Source organism: Peromyscus californicus, unplaced genomic scaffold (genome assembly GCF_007827085.1).
Source record: "Peromyscus californicus insignis strain IS unplaced genomic scaffold, ASM782708v3 Scaffold_19__1_contigs__length_69161282, whole genome shotgun sequence".
Taxonomy (NCBI): Eukaryota; Metazoa; Chordata; class Mammalia; order Rodentia; family Cricetidae; genus Peromyscus; species Peromyscus californicus.
In genome coordinates this window covers 12,911,171-12,938,540 of record NW_026294491.1, presented here as the reverse complement: position 1 = coordinate 12,938,540, position 27,370 = coordinate 12,911,171, and the positions used below count along the sequence as shown (strand labels likewise).

At 38.2% G+C, this 27,370-nt stretch overlaps 1 protein-coding gene across 11 annotated transcripts in view; it reads left to right on the top strand.

Annotated features, from left to right (window-relative positions):
• Pcdh15 (protocadherin related 15) overlaps positions 1-27,370 on the top strand; it is a 1,435,070-nt gene that overhangs the window by 1,272,103 nt on the left and 135,597 nt on the right. For all 11 annotated transcript variants that reach the window (XR_008219809.1, XR_008219808.1, XM_052744717.1 and 8 more), the window contains 4 exons: positions 388-528; positions 1,874-1,986; positions 19,800-19,909; positions 22,010-22,150. Coding sequence is in view for 9 of the 11 variants with exons in the window: in XM_052744717.1 (XP_052600677.1) it covers positions 388-528; positions 1,874-1,986; positions 19,800-19,909; positions 22,010-22,150 (505 nt within the window). In the remaining 2 variants the exon portion in view is untranslated. The remainder of the gene's footprint in view (positions 1-387; positions 529-1,873; positions 1,987-19,799; positions 19,910-22,009; positions 22,151-27,370) is intronic.

Sequence of the window (27,370 nt, the reverse complement as noted above, 5' to 3'; positions counted from 1 at the left end):
TAGTGCAGATATACATAAGCAAAAAGGAACCAGCATTCTGGATTTAGATTAGCATAATTAAAAGTGAAACAATTGTGGCCGAAAGTAAAATATTCAGAGACACTGGGTATTTAGGGAGGCAGACAAGCTGTGGAATGAAAGGAAAGATGCCTGTGGCAATATACTAAATTTTCCCCTCATAAAATTTACTTTACCAAAGCCTAATTGCAGCACACTTCATTGATTAGGATTGAACTGTCCACAGAAAGAAATATCCTGTCATATTTTAACACGGGATATGAAACCAGGACAATTTTTCTGTTCTACAAAGCCATTCATCATGAAAGTCAGATGATCTCCACTGATGTTCTTTGCTTTCATCCTGATAGATCAATTATTTCATTTCAGGGTTTGCCTGCAAGTCGGGTGAGGTATAGAGTGGATGATGTGCAGTTTCCATACCCTGCCAGTATTTTTGATGTAGAAGAAGATTCTGGAAGAGTAATAACTCGTGTCAATCTTAATGAGGAGCCTACAACAATTTTTAAGGTCAGTGTGCCATTTTCTTTGTGACGTCTATTTGACGTCCAGCATTGAGGGTTTTGCTTAACAGTTGTCAGTATGATTTTCTATTTTTCACCTCTTTAATTTTTAAAAGTCATTTCTCATTGAAATTTGGAAAATGTACTTTAAAATAAAAGAATCACTTCATATTTTATATATTTGGCATAATTAGATGCTACTACTTGGTCTTCTAATGAGAGTCTAGGCTCCACAATAATCATGATATTCAATCTGTACTCAATTATATACTGTCCATACCAATCAACACAAGTAATGCTATTATCTTAATGGCTATCTGGTGTTCTGCTCTGCAAGTAAAGCATTACCTTTTTCTTTGTGTTTCTAATGCTACAATAGTAAATCATTTGGTTGCTACTGTGCACCTCTATCATTCTGAAACGACTTGTGTGAATGCTATTGTACACCTGCTTGCAAGTGTAAGTGCCTACAAGTATAATTGCAGAAGTGAAATCATGTATTCTTGACAGGTAATGCTTCTAGAAAATTAGAAAAAAAATAATATCCATTAACCTAAACTGAGTTGCTTTGTGTTAATAACCTTTAATTTTCACAAGAATGTACATCTCTGTGAAAATGTTTGCATGCCTTAACATAAATATTAGAGCACTTCTTTGTGTATTGTGGTTGTTAAGGGAAAATACCAATTAATACCACAGTAATAATACATAGATATTACCTCGTACATCTAAAACTTTTCAGTTTATGTATTTGAATAACTCCCACTGTGTACCATGTGCTCTTGGTTTTAAATGGACTCATTGTTTTAAGAGACTACATAACAAAGTGTTAACCATAAAGGTTGCCTCTTTTATTCTCTAGAGAAAAACATTTTTACTCTTTAAATTTAGGGAAAATTCATGAAAATTAATTTTTTATAAGTAACCTAAATTATCTTTTTGCTGTTGATACAATGTATTTAACACCTTTTAAGTAAGTGTGTTGATGCTATAAAAGTACATTTTTCTTCTTATAGGCAGCATTGTCTGTAGAAATCCATTTAGAATTACATAGAATGAACATCATCCATATACTCTATAAGAAGTTGATTTTTTTCTTAACAGAGTTCATAACTCATTTGATTTATTTTTCTTCTGGCAAATAAAAATGACATCACCTAGCTGGATGTTTATGAAGATTAAGGGAGAATGTGGCATATCCCAACACAGCATCTCTTTCTTTGAAGGGAGTAGGAAGATATTACTTTTTCCCACAACTGGAACCAGGAACAAAATAGCAAAAGCTTTGATGCTGTCTGTGTTGACGTTTTCTCCTGTTTATAATCTGTATGTGGATCTTGTCACTTTTCTAGCTGGTGGTTGTGGCTTTTGATGATGGCGAGCCTGTGATGTCTAGTAGTGCCACCGTGAGAATTCTCGTCTTACATCCTGGAGAGATCCCACGCTTCACCCAAGAGGAATATAGGTATGAATTTCTATCAGGTTTTAAAGCACTGAGCTTTTAGTGTGTTTTAGAGGCACTCTCAAAATTGATCTGAATTTAGCAATGAGGCTGGCTTTCAACTTCAACTTGATTTTAAAATTAGAATGAAACCTTGGAAGACATACCGTGATTACAACCGTTTAGTATGACATACTTTAGCAAAGCTTCACCTGATCCTTTATAAATAATAAAAAAGTTTTGTTGAAATATAATCATATAATTCTAAGTCATTAATGAACCCAGGGTAAAAATGGATTTTCAGTTCTCATTGTTGCCAGTATAATGTGACCTCCACCTCTAATGTATGTTCTATGGCAACACTTTCCAAGACATGTGATGTGTGCCTTAATACCATGTTATATATTATAGCAAGGATACTTTCAACTCATCAAGTGATAAGAAAATAATTCAAAATAACCAATGAACTGAGGCAGTCTAGGGAAAGTTGAATCAGGTCATAATCCTCTTACATGTGCTCTTACAATGGCACCAAATGATTGGCTAGGTTTTTTTTTCCTAAGTTACCAATTTCATTAATAGAATCTCATTGCAGTTAGTATCTGTATTAAGACATTGCATAAAACTCTAAATTATTCATTAAGCAAAATATTTTCAATTTTTAAAAAGTGGTATTAAACAAGGACACTTAGAAAGGAAAGCTAAATGAACATGTCCTAGAATTCATTTTTTATGGTCGTGGTGGATAACCATCCGAGATTCTCTAGGGCACCAGCATTATCAGGATCAGATTCCTACCCAGTCTTTCTTAGAGATGCCTTCTTTCTATGTCTGCACATGGCAAAGAAAGCTAACTCTTTGTAAATGTTCCTTATGTGGGCACAAATGTGCATGCGCACATATATGATGTGACATGCACATATATATACATATATATACACACATATATTCATACATGGTTTATAATTATGTTACCATCAGAAATCTCTATTTTTCGTGCTTTAATCAGTATCTTCATCTAACTTCTAGTTTGTCTCGAGAAAGACTGGATCACTGAATGTCCTGGGACCCAATGTAGACTCCATTATCCCTTGTTTATCCTGATGCTGATGCTGATTCATGGATGTGAAACATCTGCCCTTATTTTAGTGGATAATCTCTACATTCCCTTCAAGATTGCTGAAGGGTGGTAAACATCCTCATTACAAATATATGAAACAATATATAATACAGCAATTTTAATCTCAAAATATTCCCAATAAAGTGATTATTGCAAGAGGCTCACAACCCTGGAGTAGAAACAGATGTAACTGTTGTAAACACAGTACACCATGGAAACACAATCCATGAGGAGACAGTAGCACCACTGTGCTGGGGAAACAAGGTGTATACATGTACAGTCATGCCTGAATACCCACATTCTACTGAGCTGACTTAAAGGTGGTGTAGGAGTTATCCATAACAATACAGATAGATGACCCACATCTGTGAGTCAGCGTCAGCATCACTTAAACAGGGATGATGGAATCTTCACTGGGTTCTAGAACATTTAATGATTTCAGTCTTTTTTGAGAGAAATTAGCATTTGAAGATGATACTGGTTGAGGCTCAAGAGCAAAAGAGATCTCTGATGACAGTGGAATTCATCGTGTTTTAAAATTTGGATTTGGGTGTTTTATTACTTTTTTTTCTTTTCTTTTTATTAAGAGATTTTCTAATCATTTTACATATCAACCATGGATTCCCCTGTCCTTCCTCCTCCCACCTCCTCCAAGGCAAGGTCTCCCCTGGGGAGTCAGCAGAGCCTGGTACATTCAGTTGAGGCAGGTCCAATCCCCTCCCCCCTGCACCAAGGCTGAGCAAAGTGTCTCACCATAGGCACTAGGCTCCAAAAAGCTGGCTCATGCACTAGGGACAGGTCCCGATCCAACTGTCTGGGGGCCCCCTAAACAGTTCAAGCTAAACAACTGGGATTTGAGTGCTTTATAATTTCAAATAACTTCTTAAGAGTTTGAAGCTATAGCAGGAACCAAGATACCGGCAGGTGGAGTAAATGAGGACATATCTTGGAAACATCTGCCACCACAAGAAAATTTTATCTTTATAATACCATAGCTCAAAATCAACTTCCATGATGTAAATCCTGGACAGTCCTCCAAAGCAAGCACACAAACTATACTAAGTGTATTCTAAATTCTATGTGAGACAAATAAAATCCCATAGTTAATGTTACTATAAGTCCTTCTGCCTCATGCCCATCGTTGCTGTCTCTCTCACTTGGCTTTCTGGAATGCTTTGTTTATAGTAGGCACAGTTTTCTGCCATTGGAGATATTTCCCTATTGAGTTACTTTGAGTGTTTCAAGCACCAACATGACAGATTCACATGGTAGTTTTTGCTAGCTTTATGTCAACTTGATACCTGCCATAGCCATATGGGAAGAAGGAAACTTAACTGAGAAAATGCCTCCATGCCATAAGGAAGCCCACAGGGCATTTTCTTAATTAGTGATTGATGTAGGAGGGCCTAGTCCTTTGTAAGTGGCATCATCCCTGGGCTGGTGGTCCTGAGTGCTATAAGAAAGCAGATTGGCCAAGCTCTGGGAATCCTGTTGAAGAGAAGGGGGAAGGATTGTACAAGCCAGGGGGATCAAGTTCATCACAAGGGAACCCACAGAAATGACTGACCTGGGCTCATAGGAGCTCACAGAGCTGGACCGACAGCTAGGGATCCTGCATGGGACTGACCTAGGCCCTCTACATATGTGCGGCAGTTGTGTAGCTTGGTCTATTTGTGGGACCAGGACCTGTCTCTAATGCTTGGGCTGGCTTTTGGGAATCTATTCCTCATACTGAGCTGTCTCCCCAGCCTTAAAACAAAGCAGGGAGCTTATCCTTACTGCAACTTGATTTGGCATGCTTTGTTGATACCCATGGGAGGCCTTCCTCTTTCTGAACAGAAACAGGGGAGGAGTGGATGGGTGGGTGCAGAGGGGATATGGGGGAGAGGAGGGGATGGGAGGAGAAGAAGGAGAGGAAACTGCTATAGAGATCTAAAATAAATGAAAAATTTAATTAATAAAAAATTAAACAAAATATAGGTACTTGGGATAGAAAAATAAACTGATTCTTTATATGCAGATTTTAAATTTTTATAGTATTCCTCAAAGAAGAGAGAAAGAAAGAAAGAAAGAAAGAAAGAAAGAAAGGGAAAGGAAAGGAAAGGAAAGAAAAGAAAAGAAAAGAAAAGAAAAGAAAAGAAAAGAAAAGAAAAGAAAAGAAAGGAAGCAGTCTGAGCAAGTCATGAGGGAGCAAGCTGGTAAGCAGCACTCCTTCATGGTCTCTGCATCAATCAGCTCCTGATTCCAGATTCCAGCCCTGCCCCATGCTCTGACTTCCCTCCTTGATGGTCTTGGTGGGAACTGGAGGCTTCAATAAACCCTTTCCTCTTAGGGTTGTTTATGGCCATGGTATTTCGTCACATCAATAGAAACCCCAGCTAAGACTTTATGCTTCTCCCTATCTTTGCTGGGGCCCTCACAGACACTGGTAAAGGAAATTTTCTTGTCCATCCTTGGAAACTCTAATAGGGAAACAAACAAACAACACAACCAGCCATGGAATAAGTATCATTTCCCCTTGAGTAAGCTCAGGACATCCTGCCCTTTCTCTGGGCCCCAGCTTGGAGCTGGACTTGTTCCCAGTTAGTAACAGGTGTGCCTCAGATTCTCAGACATTCACGCTGATCTTTGTCTCCTTCGAATAAAACCTTGAGGCTTTGAGGCCAAGGTCATGATGAGAATCTGGACATTGTTCATTTGGCTTGCTTTTCTGTGTGTCCTTGTTCAACACTAATTTTGAAAAACACAAATGTTTTTGCTCAATAAATAATTTAGCATTTCCCACTGTGTCTGAATATAAATACCAACCACAAATAGATTCTATTAATAAAATTATTAACTTAGAGAACAAAAATTTGCCAATTATCTGGTGCTATAATCAAAAGCAGTCAGGAGACCTTTAAGAGGGTTCTGACCTTCAAGAACTTTCTCACAGCTACAGAGTCTTTGTGATTGTCTCAATCCTTTGTTATTCTGAATCAAAAAGGGGATTTAGCCATCTTGTAACTTGTTTATGGATAGACTCCTATATAAAGTCAATGTTACTGATGAAATAGATTCAGTGGAATTTGGTACTGAAAAAAAATGGCCTTGCTTTCTATCAGATACCCAGAAAATTTAGAAAAAAAAAATAGCAAATCTGAGCTGAAGGCATTGCTTTGGTGATTGGTGTCAATATCTGAATTTAAATGTTTATACAGTGTGCTAGGAAAACCTTAAAACAGTGGGCAGCTCCTCAGCAATCACTCCAGCTTTGCTGACTTGGGGGACACTCATGGCAGTGTTTCTGGACTCCCCTACTTTCTCATGAGCACACAGCCAAACTGTTTCCTAGGTCCACTTGCTATTGGGAGTCACCAAACAGGGCTATACTTTTGGAAATAAACTGTGGTACTGAATGGTCTTTACCATGTTTTAGCCTGGCTGAACCATTTTGCCCAGGAATACCTGAAATACAGAATATACCCAGGGCAACCCTGTCAGCCATTTGTTGACAAAAGTAGAAACACAAGTTAAGAAATTTGCATGTCTGTCTTGTACTAGGTACTGTCCTTTCAAATGATATAAATTATATTGATTTGAAAGAATGCATAACGTAATTTATTAACCATTCTGAAAGTCCTGCTCATTCATGCTGCAACATTTTCTAAGTTTGTTTTGGTTTGGTTTGGTTTTGTTTCCTTTTGGAAGCATTGTCTGTAAGGATGATTCTTGTCATTATATTCTCAGTCGCTAGCTGTGGCAATGTTCTTATGCTATTGTAGACTACCTGAAAAGCCATCCCAGCTGCCTTCTAGTACAGAACCATGAGTATAAGATGCTTACTGCCTTTGCGCTCTTACTTTTAAATCTATTCCCTGCCTCAGGAGTCCATGCATGACTCCCAGAGGGCAAAGAGGCATCACTCTATGACTACCTGAAAGATGCCTTGTGTTGGTGTCACTTCTAGAGGAAGAAAACACAAATCCTTCTAGGATCAAATTTTGCAGAGATACAAAATGGTACTGTGTGCATTCTGACCCTGTGGTATGGACTCACCATTTACATGTGGACAATATCTTCTAAGAAAAATCGCACTGGGAGCTGGAAGACCTGTGGTTGTAGGTCTCAGGATTGTCTCTGTTCCAGTGTTCATGTCTAGGTTCCTAGGGGAAATTTTTGTTTCCAACAAATGACCACATTTAAAGATGAACTATTCATTTATCTCGGGAATTTAAACTGAATTCATGACAACCATGGCACCATCTCCCACTAACCCTACTATTTCGTGTATATTGGAACTGCCACTTAGATCACTCAGCCTCCCAAAAGGAAAACTCAGAAACATGGATGGTGTAGCAATTAAAAGCCACACACTTGTCTCACATGGCAGTCGGAAATGAGTGCAGCTCTGTGGCAGCCGACAAATGGACATTTGACCAAGCAGGTACAGGGACCCTCTCCTCACCTTTTAATTCCATTTAGATCCTCAGTCTATGGGATAGTACTAATACTTTCAAGATAGGCCTTTCTCCATTAGTGAATCCCTCTATAATTAACCTCAGAGTCACACCCAGAAGTGTGCTCTTCACATCTCCCAGGACATCTCAGTCTAATCAAGTTTAAAACAAGATTAAACATGCAATGATGTAACACACCAACGTGACTATATTGAGGCTCCATGATGACCTCCATCCTCATCTCCCCTCTCCTACCTTTACCTAAAACAAAGTGCTGAAGGAGCTAGAGGCATTTTATTGCTGAAACATGTCCTGCCCTCAACATCTGTCCAGATTCTTTTTCCTTTGTTTGGATTATGACTTATTTTTCCCTTTGCAGTGAATAGAGATCAAGTAATAGTACCTGCCTTGAACACTATAAGTTAGTAGGGTGTGTGTGTGTGTGTGTGTGTGTGTGTGTGTGTGTGTGTGTGTGTGTGTGACATGTAGCCTCATATCTTTATTTAAACCATTTCCCACAATTTGGCTTGCATTTAAAACTAGAATCACCTTGTAATAATCTGTTCTCAAACTTTTCTCGTGTCTTGATCGGCTCAGACCATAGAGACTACCTGCTGGACCTGACAATTTATTATTTGGTTTAACAGAAATCCTTGCTACAAGGGTAAATAGGCTGTTTTTTTAATTTTCATCTTTATTTATTCTGTGTGTATATTTATGGTAGAGGGAGGACATGTGTCACTGTGTGTACATGTGGACAAATTTGTGAAATCAGTTCTCTCCTGTCATTTCTTTGTGTGTTTTAGGAATCAAACCCAACTCCTCAGGCTTACAAGGTGACTACTTTTCCCTGATGAGGCATCTCACTGGCCGAAGCTGTCAAAATCTTTCACTTGCCTTTCAATCTTAGAATCAATGTAAAGGTTAGGGAGTTGTCCATACATCAATACCCCAGTTATTAGATTCATTTTGTTAAATTATTTCAGACTCATTCTTTTGGGGGCCTTCAGCTGTTTCATTATTTACTCCCTCTTCCAAGTAGTATGACGAAAACTGATTTAAAAGCATTATATGAGAAAAAAGTGATATAACAGCCTACTGTCCATTACTGGTAGGTATCCTGACATGGTTTGGGCAGTTTAGGAATGAAAACTCCACATAATTAGTGTCGTTATTAATGTGGAACATGTACGTAAATTAAGATATATTAAATATGTCCAACTTATTCATTTTCTTTTAATATACAAGCACATAAATAAGGCTACTTTAACATATATGTTTAAAATCTACATTAATATCCATTAAATTTCTCTCTCTTTGTTTTCCTTAAAACTTCTCCTAACTAATCATAAATATCTTGAAATTAGCTTACATCTATCAAAATACTAAAGTCCCGCAACAATAAATTACCAAGGTGAGACTTTAAAAGCAACAATCTCTTTAGAGGAAACTCCCATGTGAGAGGGTTGGAAGAGAATTTGAGCCAGGGTGGGGGTCTTTAAGAGAAATATAAATTATGAACCCAAGTTAAGAAGAAATAGAGAATATTAGGCCAAAACATCCCAACGTCCCAGACTTCATTGTGACATTGAAATGAACACCGTCTCACTTAAGTGTGCATCTACAGGACAATCAGGTCATCTGTAGGTTATGGTACAAACCTCCCACCTCTGTGTCTCTGCTCTCCTCATCATTAACTGCAGTTTGATGAGGGACACATGTCCTTTACACAAACACCACATGAAATTCCATACTGTGATAATTAAAGTGTGGTCCAGATGTGCCTCCTGTGGCTGTAGCCTCAAGATGCAACATAAAGCACAACATGCCCATGTTTGATCAGAGGGTTTCTGTCTTTCATTATTTTGCATCTCTTAGAAAGTTATTACGTTGTCATGGATAATTCATCTAACTCGTCTCTCTGTTACCCTATGCAAGAATACTAAAATCCTAGTAGTAGTTAAGGTTGGATGGTTACCTGAGAATGGATGGACTCCTGTAGGTCAAGTGTGTTAGTACCCTGAAGAATGACATTTGATCTTCATCGGAGGATGGCAGACTGAGTCATGCATACACTGGAATTCGCTTACCTTCAGGTGGAGAGTAAATATCATGGAAAGGTCAACATGTCTAAGATAGACCATGCAGTCTAAATGTGAATATTGATTTTGGGTGGAAAATGCAGTGTCTTACTCCATTTATCAAAAAATTAGTCAAAGACAATTATTTTTAAATTTTCCAAAAAATACAATGCATATATATATATATATATATATACTTTTTTAAATTTTCCGAAAAATACAATGCATTTATACATATACATATAGCTTTGATATTCATTTATGATAAAGATGTACCAATTTATTATTAAATATTTCAAATTTAAAGTTATAAACAATTAAAAACTGTGCATTTTAAAGTATAGTTCCTACAAAAATAAAAACATATTTTTGTTAATTTTTTAAGTATTTTGTTAATCCTACAAAAATATTGTTCTGTTTCTACTAGTATTTAATTTTAATGTATGAAACCCAAATAAAAGATAATTATACATAAGAACATCCTGACATTTTCCAAACTTTAAATACTCTTCACTAAAATATAACCTTCACAATTTCCGTATTAAAATTAAAAAGCTGGTATGTTATTAATTAAAGTGAATTAATTTAATCACTAATGATAGTAAAGACTTATATATAATTCATATTTAAACTCAATCTGAACAGCTTTTGTATTGGGGATTGAAATTAGTATAAACTGAATAAAGAATTAATAGTCTACCTTCTAATATGTAAAAATGAGGAAAATTATAATTTATAATCAGAGATAGCCATTTTATATACTAGATTATAAAAAGTAGGAGTGATATTTTTACAGCAGTTCATGGAGATTTCATCAGTCAAAGAATTGCAGTTCTGTTCTATGAAGGGACATTGCTAGCATTCATGGAAATCTTGATTTGTAGACTTAAAGGCCTTTATCCATCAAGAACATGAGTGTAGGGAGAAAATACTGAAGAGATTACAACAGAAGGCAAGAAGATCTGTGGAAATTACAAGTATAGAGAGTGCTGCTTGATGACTAAAACTGCTCGACTTTTGTATAGGTCTCTTGTCCAACATGAAATCTCCTATTTCCTGAAGATAAACTGCCATGTCTTCTGACGTCACTATTCAAGTCATCCTCAAGCATAAGAGAGTTTTCCTTTATAGTTGAGAAAAGGCTTGGGATGTTTGGAGTGAATCCATATACTTTCTCTGCCACGTGGAATTGAACTTCTTCACATCTTCCCAGTTGTAGATGATTTACAGTCTCTTTTTGTTCCCCTTGTTTGGAGTTTATTACTCACAGTTTTAGGGATGGCATCTTTCTCTCCTTGTGTTAAATCTCTGGGGTGTCCTGTTTCCAGGCTCTGGAGGTAAGGTTCGGAGTTGATCAGCCTAGAGATGCAAGCTGGGGGACGTATGAGCAATATGAAGGGCCTTATTTTTATTATTTATTACAAGAGAAATTTGAAAGTATTGAAAGGAGTTAACCAGAAAAAGTCATACCACTCAGAATGGAAGTCAGATCTTCCCACTGAGTGCGGACTCACAGTCATGACATAGGTTTACCTTCAATTTATAATGGCGAAGTCATTCACTTTTAGTCTTCCATGGTACTCACTCAGTAGCTGTGCCATTTAATTCATCTTCCGAGGGGTAATTATTTTTTTTTCTTGTAAAATTTTAAAATGTGGTTATGTTCCATTAAGCAATGCACAGAAAACAAAATTACATGCATAGAAATCGCATGACAGGAAAAGATACACCAGGCCATTGCAAACAAGAAAAAGCAAGGATTATTATATGACATTGATGAACGTATAATTAATTCAGAGTCAAGTTCTGAGGGTGCACATGCCCAGTCTCACTAAATAGACTGTAAACTTAAGTGAGAGAGTAAAACTTACTCCTTACTCTGTTTTCGTAATGCCCAAAGCACAGTACTTTTCAATGTAAAGAGACATACACTGTATTAGGCAACAGTGGTGGGCACTAAAGGGTTGTCACAGATAAACTGAATCATATGATCACTAGAATCTCTCTTGATACACCTATGATTTGTGGTGTATGCCCTGTGGCTTTGATGTCCTGTTTTCTGTTGTGTATGCATGGAGTCTTGCTCCTTTATAGGCTTTGCCTGTGTGCGTAAATTACATATCACGGTATAAATAAATGTAGTGATTTCAAATAGCCACTGGCTGTTTCTTATGATCCATGAGTTGCTTGGACAGAACTTGTGCTGGTCAGAGCTGGGTTCACATACGATACTATCAAGAAAAGAGGGACACAAACAATTCCAGCTGAGGATATTGATCACCCAAAAGATAACAAGCTACTGTAATAATGGAGAAGGCCAGAACTCAGCCACACTGCTTGGGAAATGGGGTTTTAATTAAGAGCTGTGCTGGAGAGACCCTCCCATGTTTACTAGTAGAGGTAGTTTCACAGTGTGAAGCAGGGAACCCATAAAAAAGAATAACCAGGTATGGGGGCCAGTAACAGGAGAGATAGGTGTTTTTCCTAGTGACACTGTGTCAAAGCATGCCTCCCTGGTCAATGGCAATGCCATTGTCCCTGAACTGTAAAGCTGGCAAGAAGGGATTTTCTTAAAGATTTTATAGAAACAATTTACAATGTCAAGTTTTCTAATGGAAAGGCATAAGGACAAGGAAGCTAAGAACTAAGAGCCTAGAAGAAATTTTCCTTAAGTCAACCTGGGAAACTTGAAAATTATCTCAGGTTATGGACCCTGCTGATGCTCAAAATGGTGGCTGAGTTTTTGGAGGATGTCCGGACATCTCTTCCTGTGTTCTCTTCTGTCCTTGATAAATCTGTATCAGATGATTTCCCATGCTACCATGGAGTAGAGTAGAAGCCTCTGTACTTCTTCAGAGTGTTTCCCCTGGAGCACGAATCCTAATTGGTCTTAATAAAATCCTGGAGCCAGATATTGGGGTGAATGCTGAAAGATCAGAGAAACAAAAGGAACAAGCCACAGCCACCTCTCACCTCAGGCAACTCCTCAGGCAACAAGGACTGAGCTCCTATCTCCTCCCGCCTTGTATTCCTTTTCTCCCCTCAACCATATCACTTCCTGTCTCAACCTCCCTAGTCCTGGGATTAAAAGCATGTGTGCCTCCCAAGTACTGGGAGCAAAGTCATGAGATCCCAAGTGCTGGGATTAAAGGCCTGTGCCTCCCCTACCTGGCCTCTATGGCTAACTAGTGGCTGGCTTTGCCCTCTGATCTTCAGGCAAGCTTTATTTGTTGGAGCATACACAAAATATCACCACAGCCCCAAGCTTATGACACTTGCACATACTACACACACATGAATGTCACCCTAGGTGACATTTTTATCTTGATAATAGTTTGAGAAAACCTTTGTTATTCCTACTCTCAAATGTTTATGCTCAAGGTGCCTTGTGAGTCTGAGCAGAGCTGAACTTCTAACAGCTTCTGCCCACGTAGTCCTTGACTCATTTTCTTATTTATAATTCATCCTCAGAATCATGGGGTGCTGGTGTCTCTGAATATTCCTATCTTGGCACTATTTTTCTTAGTTAAATGTGTGGAATCAGGTCACTCTGGCACAATTACCACAAGGTTACAAATAATAGGAGTTCCAGTGGGTGTTTATTTCTTCTCGTTTTCATTAAACTTTCTCATAGCAGATATAAAAATGGTCCCTTAATTGGTACTCATTTGCAAATATATTGAATTCCAACATGTCAAAATAAATTAGATTTGTCTCTCTCTGTAGAAGGAGGGCAATAGAACCAGATTGGAACCACTGAACTTTTATAACATCTATTGACAAACACTTTCACGCCCTAAACTGCACAGCATTTAAAATAATTAGGACCTTTGTTCAGTATGCATAACATTTACTTTTATTGTTACTTCTTGAACTCAAATATAAAGCTTGATTTTAAACTGTGAAATAATTGTTTCATCTCTCTTTATACTGTAAAAATGGGGTCTAACATTTGGATACTACAAATTATGTTATTTTAGTATAGTTATTAGCTAGATGACTCAGATATTTTAAAACGTTTAATTGAAAAAAATTATTACATATATTTTCCCAAACAATTAGAAATGTTAAGCAAGTATTAATTTATGACATTCTTACATATAAATTATTATAAAGTTGATAATCTTTCTGAGTCATACTTTATTTACAAAGATTTTTTTAAAACAGTAAGTTTAGAATTATTTTGATCAGTTTTCTTCTTAGTTAAAAACTACTGCTGTTTGAGTCCATGCATGTAATGAAGCGTTATCCAGCAAGGCAATGCAATGTGATGTACATATCAGAAAGCCAGGTTGGAAACTCAAGTACCTGTGGCTAAAGAAAATCAATATTCTATACCATGTAATTATAACCTCATGGCATTCTGGTAAATGGAAGCAGAGATAGTGAACAGATAGTACAGCTGGAGGTTCGGGAGGAGAGAAAGAGCAGAGACGACAGGGGAGTTTTGAGATCACCATAAAGCAGATTTCCAGTGCCTGGAAGAGCAGAAGGCCTGACTGAGCAGACAGTAGAAACAGGCATGTACATACAGCACAACCACCCCCAGGACATGCTGAGCTACCCCGTTAACCTGCTTGAGTTTCTGAGACAGAACTCACTCTCACACAAGTCATGAGAATGCCATATTAACAGCCCTCCTAGCAGCTGGGAAGTGATCATATCTCCCTATGCTTTATACTTCATTTTCCATGAATAATGTTCCCATTTTTTTCATTGCCTTTCTTTAAATTACACAATAGAATATTGTTCAGTTGTTAAGAGAAACAAAATTAATTTGTCAGGTAAATGAGTGGAACTGGAAACATTCTGGGTGATATATAACACAGACCCAGAAAAATAAATGTCACATGGTTTTTTGTTTTGTTTTGTTTTGTTTCTCATTTGTGGATATTAGCTTTGATCTTCAGATAGGTCCACTTCATTTGAAGTTCCCACAGGAGTCAGAAAATTAGTAAGGGGCCATGGTAAGGGGAGGTTTTCAAAAGAATACAATGCAGTGGTATAAAGGGAAATAATGGAACAAGCAGGATTAAGTGGGGTGGGAATGAGAGGGCAGAGTGCAGCAAGGAATAATGGGAGGAATAATTAACACTAGGGACCTTCTGAAAAAGCAACAATTAAAAATACTACAATAAAAGCTTTCTAAAATGCATGCATATACATGGATTAGAGGAGTATAAATGGAGTTACACTATAACAGGGCAACAATGTCCCAGTTAGACTCCCCATTTTTTAGTTATTGTGCAAGGGAGTCCAGTGGACCCCAAAACATTATAAGTCATTGACTGCTCTTGGTTACTCTCCAACAGTTCATAGTAAGACCCTGTGACTGAAGGCACCACATACTTGAGTCACAGATCGTGGAGAAAACATGCTGGGCCTAACCCAGGAGTTCATCCCTAGTGGCTAGCTTGCATAAGGCTGAGGGGTACGATGCCTGCTACTGTCAGGAATAAGTAATCATCAGTCTTACCCAAGTGTGAACCATGTGTACTACAATAATGACTGACCTGGCTAGAAATGGCCCCTGATGCAATAATGGCACACATGTCATGGGAGTCGCCAACCACTTTCTGATTGGATTCTAATCTTGCTCCATAAGAGGGAACTCATACATTGTACTGTTACTAGGGCCAAGAACTTGTGGCCACCCAGATAATAGGCCCTAAGAGAGTACCTACTACTATTATTCTGCTAAATGGATTTAGTATTAAGTTGACTCCTAATGACTTGTAGTTATACCCTTAGATTGGTGCATCTCTCAACCATTATCAGAGACACTTTTTTTTTAAATCAGTAGATGGTGATTAACACAGACCCACAACTGGTAAAGGTGCAAGGAATAAAAGACAGTGGAATGCTTAGCCCTAAATGGGGTGTCACACCCCTTCTCCCATGGCTCAGGAATCATTGTGAAAGATGTGAGTGGAAAGAGTGTAAGAGCCAGAGGTAATGGATGACTGCAAATAACCAGTGTTTTCTGGACACAAAAGAGTAGCTGCACATACAAACTCATAGTGGCTGTGCCAGCATGCACAAAGCCTGTGAAAGATAAAGCAAATCCTTAAATGGACAGGGAATGTTGTCATAGTCCCATGCCTAGCCAAGGAGCTATTCACAATTGATGGATGCTGTGAGAGAAAGAGTCAGTTTTCTTTAAGAATTTGACCCATGGTAGGCTGACCATGCTCAAGTGATTGACTACACAGCCAAGCATATATGAGTAGCACAAATTGGACTTGTTGGGTTTTACAGCAGAGGACTGGGGCAGAGTTGAGCAGAAAGAGAGATGAAAATGAATCTAGGAAGGGGTTGGGGGTAAATGTGGGTAAAATGTATTACATGAAACCTTGAAAAATTAATAAAAATTTTAACAAAGAAAGGTAGGACAACCACAGCGATGCACACCTGTAATCCCAGCACTCAGGAACACAGGGGCATGAATATCACTCAAGTCTGAGGGTAGCCTGAGCTACACAGAGAGTCCTACACCAACTAGACTACATCCCTGGTGCATGAGCAGGCTTTATTGAGCCAATTACCTATGATGGGACACCTTGTACAGCCTTGAGGCAGGGGGAGGGGCTTGGACCTGCCTCTACTAATGTACCTCCCCATGAAAGACCTTATCTTCTTGTAGGAGGAAATGGGGAGTGGGTTGGGACAGGGAGGCTGGAGGGGCTGGAAGAGAGATGAGGGGGATCTTTGATTGGTGTGTAAAATGAATAAAAAAAATTCTTAATTAAAAAATAAATAAATTTTAAAAGGTCTAGTAATGCACATTATAAGAATTTCAGGTGTAGGAGTTAATGGTAGAAGATTTGTTTGGGCTAAGCCTTCTGAGAAATCTTTACCTATAATTTAGTTGCTTCTAAAATAAAACAGTACATTTTGATTATACTTTGTAGAAGGAAAGAAGAGAATGATACATCATAATCTATCAGTTACAAAGAGTGAAATATGAAAATACACTTAAAAAAATGTTTGTCCATAAATCAAACTTAGTCACCCAATGTTATAAAACAAAATCTGTTAGCTGTCAAATTTTAAAAATTTATATAATTCACATTTTTAAAACTTTGAATTTCTTTTTTCAGTTGGGAATATCACACTGGACTTGCATTCATGGAGTTCGTCAATATACTATAACATCTCAGCTATGCATTGTCTATAGCCTTACCTCCATCCACCTCCATGGTGATTCATGCTCATCCGATTTAACCTGAATATGAGTCTGTCTCTCTATCAATAGGATTATCTTGCTCATAATATGTAGTTAATGCATTTCATATTCAAGTTATATCTCACTGCAGAGAGAGAATGTAATTTGTCAAATAATATAACAGATATTTTCCAGAGCATAAAACAATAATAAAATGGGCCTGACTGCCAATAAACGGAGAAGAATTGAAAATGTTTAATCTAATGTTCACTTATCATAGAGGTCCACTCAATTCAGGCAGGAGAAAATTGAATTTTTATAGCAGTGTTTGTTCTGGTAGAGAGAAGTGTGCCGCTAGAATAATTAAGGCAAAGGTTAATGAGCTGATATTTGTCTAGAAGTAAATTAGTTTTACACATTCACTACCAAGAAGAAATTTAAATGTTTTATTGGTATGCAGAAGATGTAAATTTCTTTATAAATTATGTCATTGATTTTTTTCGTGTATTAATTAATTCTATCCTGATTATTCAGTTAAAGTAGCAAAAATGCATACAGCATATTGTTTTCTTTTTTGAATTCTTTTTCTAATGTTAATGCCTGAAGGGTACTTGTTCCAGATGTCAAGTTCATATGCATACACCTTGTATTGATGGCAAAATAAATCCGTCATGAAACATAGCAGTTAGCTTACCGCATATAGTAAGTAACAAGATAGAAACTCAATCTAAGAACCAGCTATGAAACTCTACAAAAGAAATTCCAGCCTTAAAGATCATCCTATAGTATAACTAGTATGTTTTCTTGTGTCCGATTTATAAAAAAATATAGCATGTAATATTATGTCACAAATAAACAACTCACTATTCTAGTCTTTGAGTATCCACTGTAGCACAATAATATCACAAGCAACTTAAACTGTAAGAACAACACCCTTGTCATCTGGAAGATTCAGGAGTCAGGAACCCAGACATAGACTAGGTATGGCCTGTTCTGTGATCCTTCACAGTGTTTGCATACAAGTGTGGACCAGTTATAGAGTCTCTTCTGAGGCTCACATAAATTCCCAGTGAACAGTTGAGCTTGGAAATAATTCTACGCTCAAGGATTCATGTCAGGATTTGGAGGCATTAGATCTTGGGGCTTAGGTTCATTGCAGATTGATGTTCAAAAATCATTTTGGATTTTTGTCACATTAAACACTCCCTACGACAACTGATATCATTCCATCCAAGGGGGATGTTGTCAATAAAGTCTATTGACTACAGTGAAGATAAAACCTTCAACTTCCTGTCATATGGACCACTCCCAGAGTAGCTGATGTCATCCTACACAGCAAATTATATGGTCAAGAGTATTGGTTGTTTGGAGTTAATTTTCCACTTATGTCACTCAATCTCACAATGGGAAGATGAATGTTTGTCAGGGATCACTTGGGAGGAAGAAGAGGCAGATCATGGAGGTAAAATTGCATGACACATGTAATTAAATATTTGCCCATCACCATTGAATAAGCAACACCAGAATTGAGGTGACCATGGCTTCTTAGTGCCTGCCCAAAGCTGTGGTGACAGTATCCATAGCTTTTATACATGGAGAAAACTTTACAGCAGAAGATGTATCAGGAAATTCTTTATCTTTCTCTCAGTTTTTATGTGAACTTGAAGTTGCTTTGAAAACCAGTCTTAAGCAAATGAGATTGGAGCCCTCTGCAACCATGTGAAAGCTGGACGTGGCAGTACATGCCCATTATCTCACTGCTGGGGAGGTAGAGAGAACAGAATCCCTGGAGCTCTCTAATTAATAAAATTGGTCTGTCCAGTTTCAGTGAAAGATTCTTTCAAAAATAAAGTGGAGAGTGATAGAAGAAGGCATCTTACATCAAGATCAACCTCTGTCACATAAGCATGCACACTTGCTCATACATGCACCCCCACACACACACATGTAAACATACACACACACACACACACACACACACACGTATTTATACTAGACACATACATCGCCATACACATAAACACTCACATACATGCATTCACACCTACACATGCATGAACCTTCATACACACATGCATATGCATGCATCCATGTGCATACAAACACTCAAACACACATGTATGCATACTATATACAGAAGTGCAAAAACACACACTATGTCAAGAAATATTAATTAAAGGGAATCAATAAGTCTTAAATTTGTCCACATATACAAATAACATTGATCAAAATCTTCTAAATGTTAGAAACAGAACTGTCATTTTTAACAAACAGCTTCAAAGACTGTTGAAGCAGGATTCTATTAATAAAACCAATGTGGCCTGCTGGTGGTGGCTCATTCCTTTAATCCCAGTACTCAGGAGGCAGAGCCAGGTGGATCTCTGTGAGTTCAAGGCCAGCCTGGTCTACAGAATGAGATCCAGGACAGGCACCAAAACTACACAGAGAAACCCTGTCTCGAAAAACCAAATAACAATAATAATAATAATAATAAATAATAATAATAATAATAATAATAACAATAATAATAATAATAATAAAACCAATGTGATAAGCCTGCTATAAAATAATTTGTGTGTAATGCTTTTAGGAATTGTAACTGGAATAAAATGTTCTAAAATTTATAAAAGTATTACTTTTTTCAGTGGATTTGGGGTTAGATCTTTGTATGTTTTCAATTTCATTCTTAAAAATAAGTGTTACTTATATTTTGGGTTGTGAGCCTAGCCTTTAACAGCTAAACCAACTCACACACCATTAATCCCAGTACTTGGGAGGCAGAGTCAGATGGATCTCTGAGTTCAAGGCCAGCCTGGTCTACATAGTAAGTTCCAGGACAGCCAGAGCTACACAGAAAAACTCTGTTTCAAAATAAATAAATTAATTTAAAAAATGATGATGGTGATGATGCTGATGATGATGATGATGGCGGTGGTGGTGATGATATTGTTGATGATGATGATGTTATACTGAAATAGATAGGAAGGAAGGAAGAAAAGAAGGAAATGAACATCCTTCTTTTTTAACCTCAGACCTCCTCCTGTAAGTGAGCTTGCCACCAGAGGGACTGTAGTTGGTGTCATTTCTGCTGCCGCTATCAATCAGAGCATCGTCTACTCCATCGTGGCAGGAAATGAGGAAGGTAAGTAGAGAATTTTGCCTATGTTTTCTCCAAAAACCAATAAACGTAGAGTCAGGAGAACTTTTGGTTGCACTCCTATTTTCTCTATCCTAATGTAATTGTGTCCACCTTCAATGTAATTGACGACTTTGATTAATAGTCTGGGTGTGTTATCTAAAGTCATTGTGTGCCCTGATTAATGTTTAACATTCAATTATAGAAGCCTTTACCCTCACTTTCTCGGTGATATTTTTGTGGCATTTCTTCAAAATGAATGAATTGTTCTTTCAGCTGCAAGAGATAATTATTTTCAAGACTCGTCTCTCCCCTCTGTGTGTACCACAAGCCTGATCTCATGTCATACTAATCCTGAGGAAGCTTTAGGATCTTGTATAAGTATACATACCAAAAGAGTCATATCAGTGCTAGCAGGCAGGTGTGTTATATAATACAATGCCCCAACCAGACAAATCAGTTAATGGGAAATTTTGAGTTTTGTCTTTCAGCCACTTTCAGAATGGTCGTCATTTGCTGGATTCTAGGAACAAAACCATCTCCCACTCACGTTCCTATCATGTCCCCACTAGAAACAATATCCTCTCCCACTAAAATGCTTCTTCATTTCAAATGTTGTCTACTCTTTTCTCTGCTGAGCCCCTGAGCAGACTGGGATAGGATGGGTGGCTGAGAATGCTTAATCCATATTTAATACATCAGTTTATTTGAAGTGTTTAATCAAAGAGTGAACATGGTTACTCCTTGGCATCTGAAAGGACAGTCCTGAGACTGTCTGGAGTGTTTAGGTGACCACCTGTTACTAGAGGGGGTTTCCCCTGCAGGAAGTGCACACTGATTCCCTGCTTATCAATTCTCTATTTTATCTCCACCACTGCATCTCCTCCCTGAGGGCAATGGAATCTCCTTTCCAAATCCTAAAAGACTGGAATTTCTCAACCTGTTCTGATGTTCACCCTGTCCTTGTCCTTCAAGATAGCAACAAGCTCTCTTTGTCAACCACAGCGACTGTTGCGTATACTTTATCCATTTGCTCATTCAGCAAATACTGAATGTCAGTGGTGTGGTAACGGCTCTTCCAGCTACTAGAAGTGTGGAGAAAAGCAAGCAAGCATGTTCCTCATGATTTCAGAATTAAACAGTCCAGCAACTGTTAAATGTGCATGTAGAGTATTTCAAAAGATGGTGATTACAACAGAGAAGGGTGAGGGAAGATGTGGGGAAGGAAGCAGTGGGATCCTATACAGATAGACAGTGCTCTATTATTTCTACTTAAAGTACTTACAAACTTAAAAAAAAGAGACCAAGGCAAAGTATTTTTAAAATGCTCATGATAATAAAGCATGTGTAAAAGTAACCTACAAGCTAAATCTGCAGGAAATACCCAGTTAAGCAAAGTGCAATGGGCTTCTATAAGAGAAAGGCCCTGCTAAGGCAGGACCATCTGACATCATGATGATAGGAGGCTCGCTAACTGAATGCCTGCATCCAGCAGACTCTCAAAATAACACACAACCAAAAGTACAGTCTTAATGCACCATTCAGGGAACACACCCTGATATTCCCTGTAGCTGGAGAGTTTTCTCTCTGGGTCCCGCCAAGCCCCGGCAGTCCGACAGACCACTTATAAAATAAACACACAGACACTTACATTATTTAAACTGTTTGGCCTAATGGCTCAGGCTTCTAGCTATCTAGTTCTTACATCTTAAATTAATCCATTTCTATAAATCTATACCTTGCCACATGGCTCGTGGCTTACCGGCATCTTCACATGCTGCTTGTCATGGCGGCAGCTGGCAGTGTCTCCCACTCAGCCTTCCACTTCCCAGAATTCTCCTCTCTGTTAGTCCTGCCTATACTTCCTGCCTGGCTACTGGCCAATCAGTGTTTTATTTATTGACCAATCAGAGCAACACATTTGACATACAGACCATCCCACAGCAAATCCCAATAGCAGGAATGTTTCCAAACACAGGAACCCTATCATTTGTAAGCTTAGCAACTCTTTCAGATATTTCTAGTGCTGTTGAAACCATAATGCTCTTTAAAGAGAATTTTTCCTTACCATATGAAGAAACTAATGAGTTGTATCTTAAATTCCAGATAAGTTTGGAATCAACAATGTCACAGGTGTTATCTATGTGAACTCACCATTGGACTACGAGACAAGGACCAGCTATGTCCTTCGGGTGCAAGCAGATTCTCTGGAAGTGGTCCTCGCCAATCTCCGAGTTCCTTCAAAAAGTAAGTTACATTGCTTAAGAGAATGACAACATTTTGAGGTATTTTTACTGTTTAAATAGTGAGTTACATATGCATGAAAAAAAAAGCTATGCCTTAAGGCTTTAGGAACCTCCTTAGTTGCTGGAGAGGAATAGCCATTCATCTTAGCAGATGGCATGGCAACTCTAGGAATGAGGCAATAACACACTATTTACAGATGATGTATAAAATACTGTTATGATAACTTCACTTGCATAAATTGATCAGCAAACTTTTTCATCCCCCTTTGAAAGCCTGGCTGCATGGCTAATAATACTGCAATGGATGCATGACCACCAGACACTGCCTACATGAGAACAGAGGGAAAGTAACTTAAAAATAGTAACTAGTGGGCGCCAAGATGACTCAGTGAGTGAAGGTGCTTGCCACCAAGCCTAGACATGAGTTTGATCCCAGAATCCTCATGGCAGAAGAAAAGAATCAACTCCTGAATGTTGTCCTCTTACTGCCACATACACATGGAGGCATGCATATACCCAAGGTGCAGAGAGAGAGAGAGAGAGAGAGAGAGAGAGAGAGAGAGAGAGAGAGAGAGAGAACTAAATAAAACTAACATAAAACTAAACTAAATAAAAGAATTTTAATATTTTAAGTTAGTGATTAACAATAATTATAATTTACATGTAGCATCCCATTTAATTTCCATGTGTTTCTATGTGATGATCAAATGACTATCGACTTTCTAAAATTAGGTTCAGTAATGTTATGAAGTGACTGTCGGTACGTAAAAAAACATGATGTAGTTGGAACAGTGATGCTAAACTATTTCTTTGACCGGTCAGAGCAACATCACTCCTGTGGAAAAGCAAGCAGATGTCAGTTTGTAGAAAAGGCTGTGACTGATGCTAGGACAATGTTACTAATGTTACAGTAAATCCATGCATGTAACACTTTTCCACACCGAGGCAATTGATGCTAGGACAATGTTACCAATGTTACAATAAATCCAGCATGTAACACTTTTCCACACCAAGGCAATTGAGCCTTTTATAATCAGTGTGTCCTGTTTAAGATCCAGATGGTTACAATAAAACACTTTTCACCTAACTTCATACAATAGAGGCATCTGCAGAAAGAAAAGTGCAATAAAGCATCTGAAACAGTGGTTCTCAACCTGTGGGTCAAGACCCTCTCACAGGGATGGCATACTATATCCTGCATATCAGATATTTATATTATGAATCATAACAGTAGCAAAATTACAAAGTTGCAACAAAAATAATTTTATGGTTGGGGATCACCACAACCTGAGGAACTGTATTAAAGGGTCTCAGCATTAGGAAGATTGAGAACCAGTGCCCTAAAACATTCATCTTTTCCCTTGAGATCATGTTTCAACACCACATTACATCATGACATTCATCAGCTTCTCTAGAAGGGGAAGAGGAAAAGAGATGGAGGCAATGTAAACCTCAGAGAGCCAGGTGCTTAAGAAGGAAGGGCTCACGGTGAAGGGAAAAAAAAGTGGGAGATGTGATATACAAGCACATCAGCTCAGCAACTGACTGTCACTAGAGTAGACTGTTATTTACCATTAACTTTACTTAACAAGCTGGTGTGGGTGGCTGTACAGTTGTTTGTAAAGATACAAACAATGTATCTTTGTAAAGATAGTTGTTTGTAAAGATACATACAAAGGCATTCAGATAATGATACTGTCCTCAGAGATAATACTTCACTGGCATAGTTAAACTGTTTCAAAAGAGCAGACCACTTTCTCCAGGTTTTAAACATTTGTAATTTTGTTAATTTTATGTGTATTGGTGTTTCCCTGCATGTATGCATGTGGCAACATGTGCATGGAGGCCCAAGAAGGTGCCCAATCCTCAGGAACTGGAGCTATGGGTGATTGTAAGCCACGGTGTGGGAGCTGGAAACTGGAACTGAATTCTCTACAAGAGCAGCAAGTGTCTTAACCACTGAGCATCTCTCCATTCTTCATTCAGGTTTTAAAGACCTTAAGCTGGGGCCAGTAAGGTGGCTTAGCAGGGAAGGGCAATTGCTGTCAATCCCCGGGTCCCCAGCTTGAGGAAAGGATTCCTGCAAGCTGTCCTCTGACTCCCCCTTACCTGTGACAAATCAACACACACACACACACACACACACACACACACACACACACACACACACACACACAATTAAGTGAATATAATTTTTAAAAGCATGTAAATTACAAGCATTTACACTTTTAGAGAAAGGTAGAAGATTCCATAGACTGTAAACCTATCCGGCTAAATAAACAGATAAAATGTTATAAAAGAATGGAATTATATAACTTGTTGGCTGAAACAAACAGCTACAATGTTCTGAAAGAAAGGTATTATGTAACTTGTAAACACAGCAAGTGGAAAAAGTTAATTGAAAATTGCAACTATCACTTTTCATTGAAACAAATAGCTTTAAAAGGAAAATTGTACTGCATGCTCAGGGTATAGGACCTTGTATTTCCAAAGGACTATCTATAATTTTCAGAATAGAGAGATGGTAAGTTCTCTATGTAAACATAATACAAGTACTTCCCTTCACTATAGTGTTAAAGTACATGAAAGACAATAGAAGTTTACCCAATGCCCAGGTATAAGCTTGAATGTGCCCTGGCGGGTATGCAGTGATGAGACTAGCTAACAAACTCATGAAATACCCCTCAGAAATGCATGAAGCCTAAAAGGCACATGTTCATTTGCTCACTGCCTGATTATTTGAATATTGCTATTAACATTTCATGACTAACCTTTGCCTTCTGTTCAAACTGAAGACACATGCATTTCCAACATCATTCCATTTATTAATAACTGTTAATGGCCTGTAATCAATCAGCAGTCCATTAGCTATGCAAATAAGTAGACCATTATGTAAATTGAGGTTAATTAATTAATTGTCTAAAGGTTTTACTTTGCTACAAAATTAGCTACCCTATGGATTTTAACTCTATTGCACATCATATTAATAAAAGTAAGCATCTAATTCACTGAAGTTGTGCTTTATTGTGACTCCTTTATCAAGTGATTGTTCATAAAATAGTTTTCAAAGTGAATTTTACAACTGTTCCATAAATAGATTTAACATGTGAATAAAAGTTAAAATAGGAAATTATAGAGCTCATTTTATAGATTCAACATTTGAGTTTAAGACAGTATAGGCTAGTGTTTTTCAGTGCTAGTGCTAAGGTTGGGCATATTTCAATATCTAACTCTTACTAGACCATCACAGTGAAATATTAACATGTGTAACACTTTCTGCTACGATTCCAGCTACCTCCCATGACCTCCCTTAAAAACTTATCAGAAACATACCAACCCATCTTTAAGTATTTCCATATTATCTCTTTATTTTATTAACATTTTTCACTTATTTTACATATTGATCACAGGTTCCCCTCCCTCCTCTCCTCCCCTTTCCTCCCCCAACTCCCATCTACCCCCCTCTTCATCCACTCCTCCTCCATCTCCATTCAGAAAGAGACAGGCCTCCCATGGGCTTGAACAAAGCATGGCATATCAAGTTGAGGTAGGACCCAACACCTCCCCCTATATCAAGACTGGGTCAGGTAATCCATCATGAGGAACAGGTTCCCAAAAGCCAGCTAAGTGCCGGGGATAGGTTCTGATCTCACTGATAGGAGCCTTACAAACAGACCAAGCTACACAACTGTCACACACATGTAAAGTGCCTAGGTCGGTCCCATGCAGGCTCCCTGGCTGTCGGTCCAGAGTCCATGAGCTCCTACAAGCTCAGGTCAGCTGTCTCTGTGGGTTTCTCTGTCATGACCTTCACCCACCCCACCCCACCCCCGGCTCATACAATCACTCCTCCCTTTCTTCAGGAGGACTCCCAGAGCTTGGCCCACTGCTTGGCTGTGGATCTCTGCATCTGCTTCCATCAGTTACTGGATAAAGGCTCTGTGATGACAATTAGGAGAGTCAACAATCTGATTACAGTATTGGCCAGTTCAGGCACCCTCTTCATTATTGCTAGGTGTCTTAGCTGGGTTCTCCTTGTGGATTCCTGGGAGTTTCCCTGGCATCAGAACACTGGCTGCTCTTCTAGAGATCCTCAGTTCAATTCCCAGCAACCACATGGTGGCTCACAACCATCTATAGTGAGATCTGGTGCCCTCTTCTAGCCTGCAGACATACATGTAGGCAGAACACTATATATACTCCATATTATCTCTTAAAGATAATGCCAACACAAAACAGCTCTAACCTCAAAGGGAATAAGTGATATTTTATTCTTGAAACAAAAAACGATGACCATGGCCTAGTGGTTGTCCATTAACTGCCTACCACATGTTGAACATTATAACAGTGTTTCAGAACACAAGGATTTAGGAATCCAAATTGCTGCCTTCAAAGTTCCCTTTGGTTGAATTAAGAGACAAAAGCCACATATAACTATGGACAATGCAAGACCTATACCGTAAGAGTGATTGCCAGTGCGTGTACAAAGTTTACATCATTCAGAAGCGTTCACTCTAGCGTAAATAATCAAATAGCTCAACCATTGCCCTGTATCTTTGAAAATGAACTAGAGGAAGTTAGGAGGGCAATTCCAAACACAATAAGGAGATACTAAAAGTATGCAAAGTAATTATTTTGTAAGAAGTTGGGATAAGAGAACCAAGGTACTAAAAACTAAAGGGATTTGTAAAAATTTCATATAAATAATCAATAATAATAGGTTTTATAGGGTATTAAAGCAGGATTGACTGCTATGAAAGCCCATACTCACAGGAAGAAAGGAAGAATGTCAAGTGAATGGAATCATGAGAGATTTTTTTTGGAAAGGAAATAAGATTATGAGGTTAGATATGAATCCTTTTCTAAAGCACACTCATCTTCATGAAAGGCAGGATGTGGGCTGTATCATACACCTTCCCACATCAAGTTCAATGCTGGCAACTATAACAGAAATGCTGTTTCCTCTATTTGCTGGGTGGTGAACTCACATTTGAGACATAGTAGATAAATCCAGAGGTAAACAGATGGAGCAACTGTTGTTACCAAGGTGGTACTTCCAGCCACATCTGGATCTGTGTAGACTTCCAGAATTATGCAACAGAAAACCTGTGAATGCTGTGTGGTTTCAGCCTTGGGCTTAGCAGTGTAGAACAGAGATCTTGCTCCAAAGGCAGAGTGAGTTCATTATGAGCCCAGTATGAGTGCCCACAGCCTGGGAACA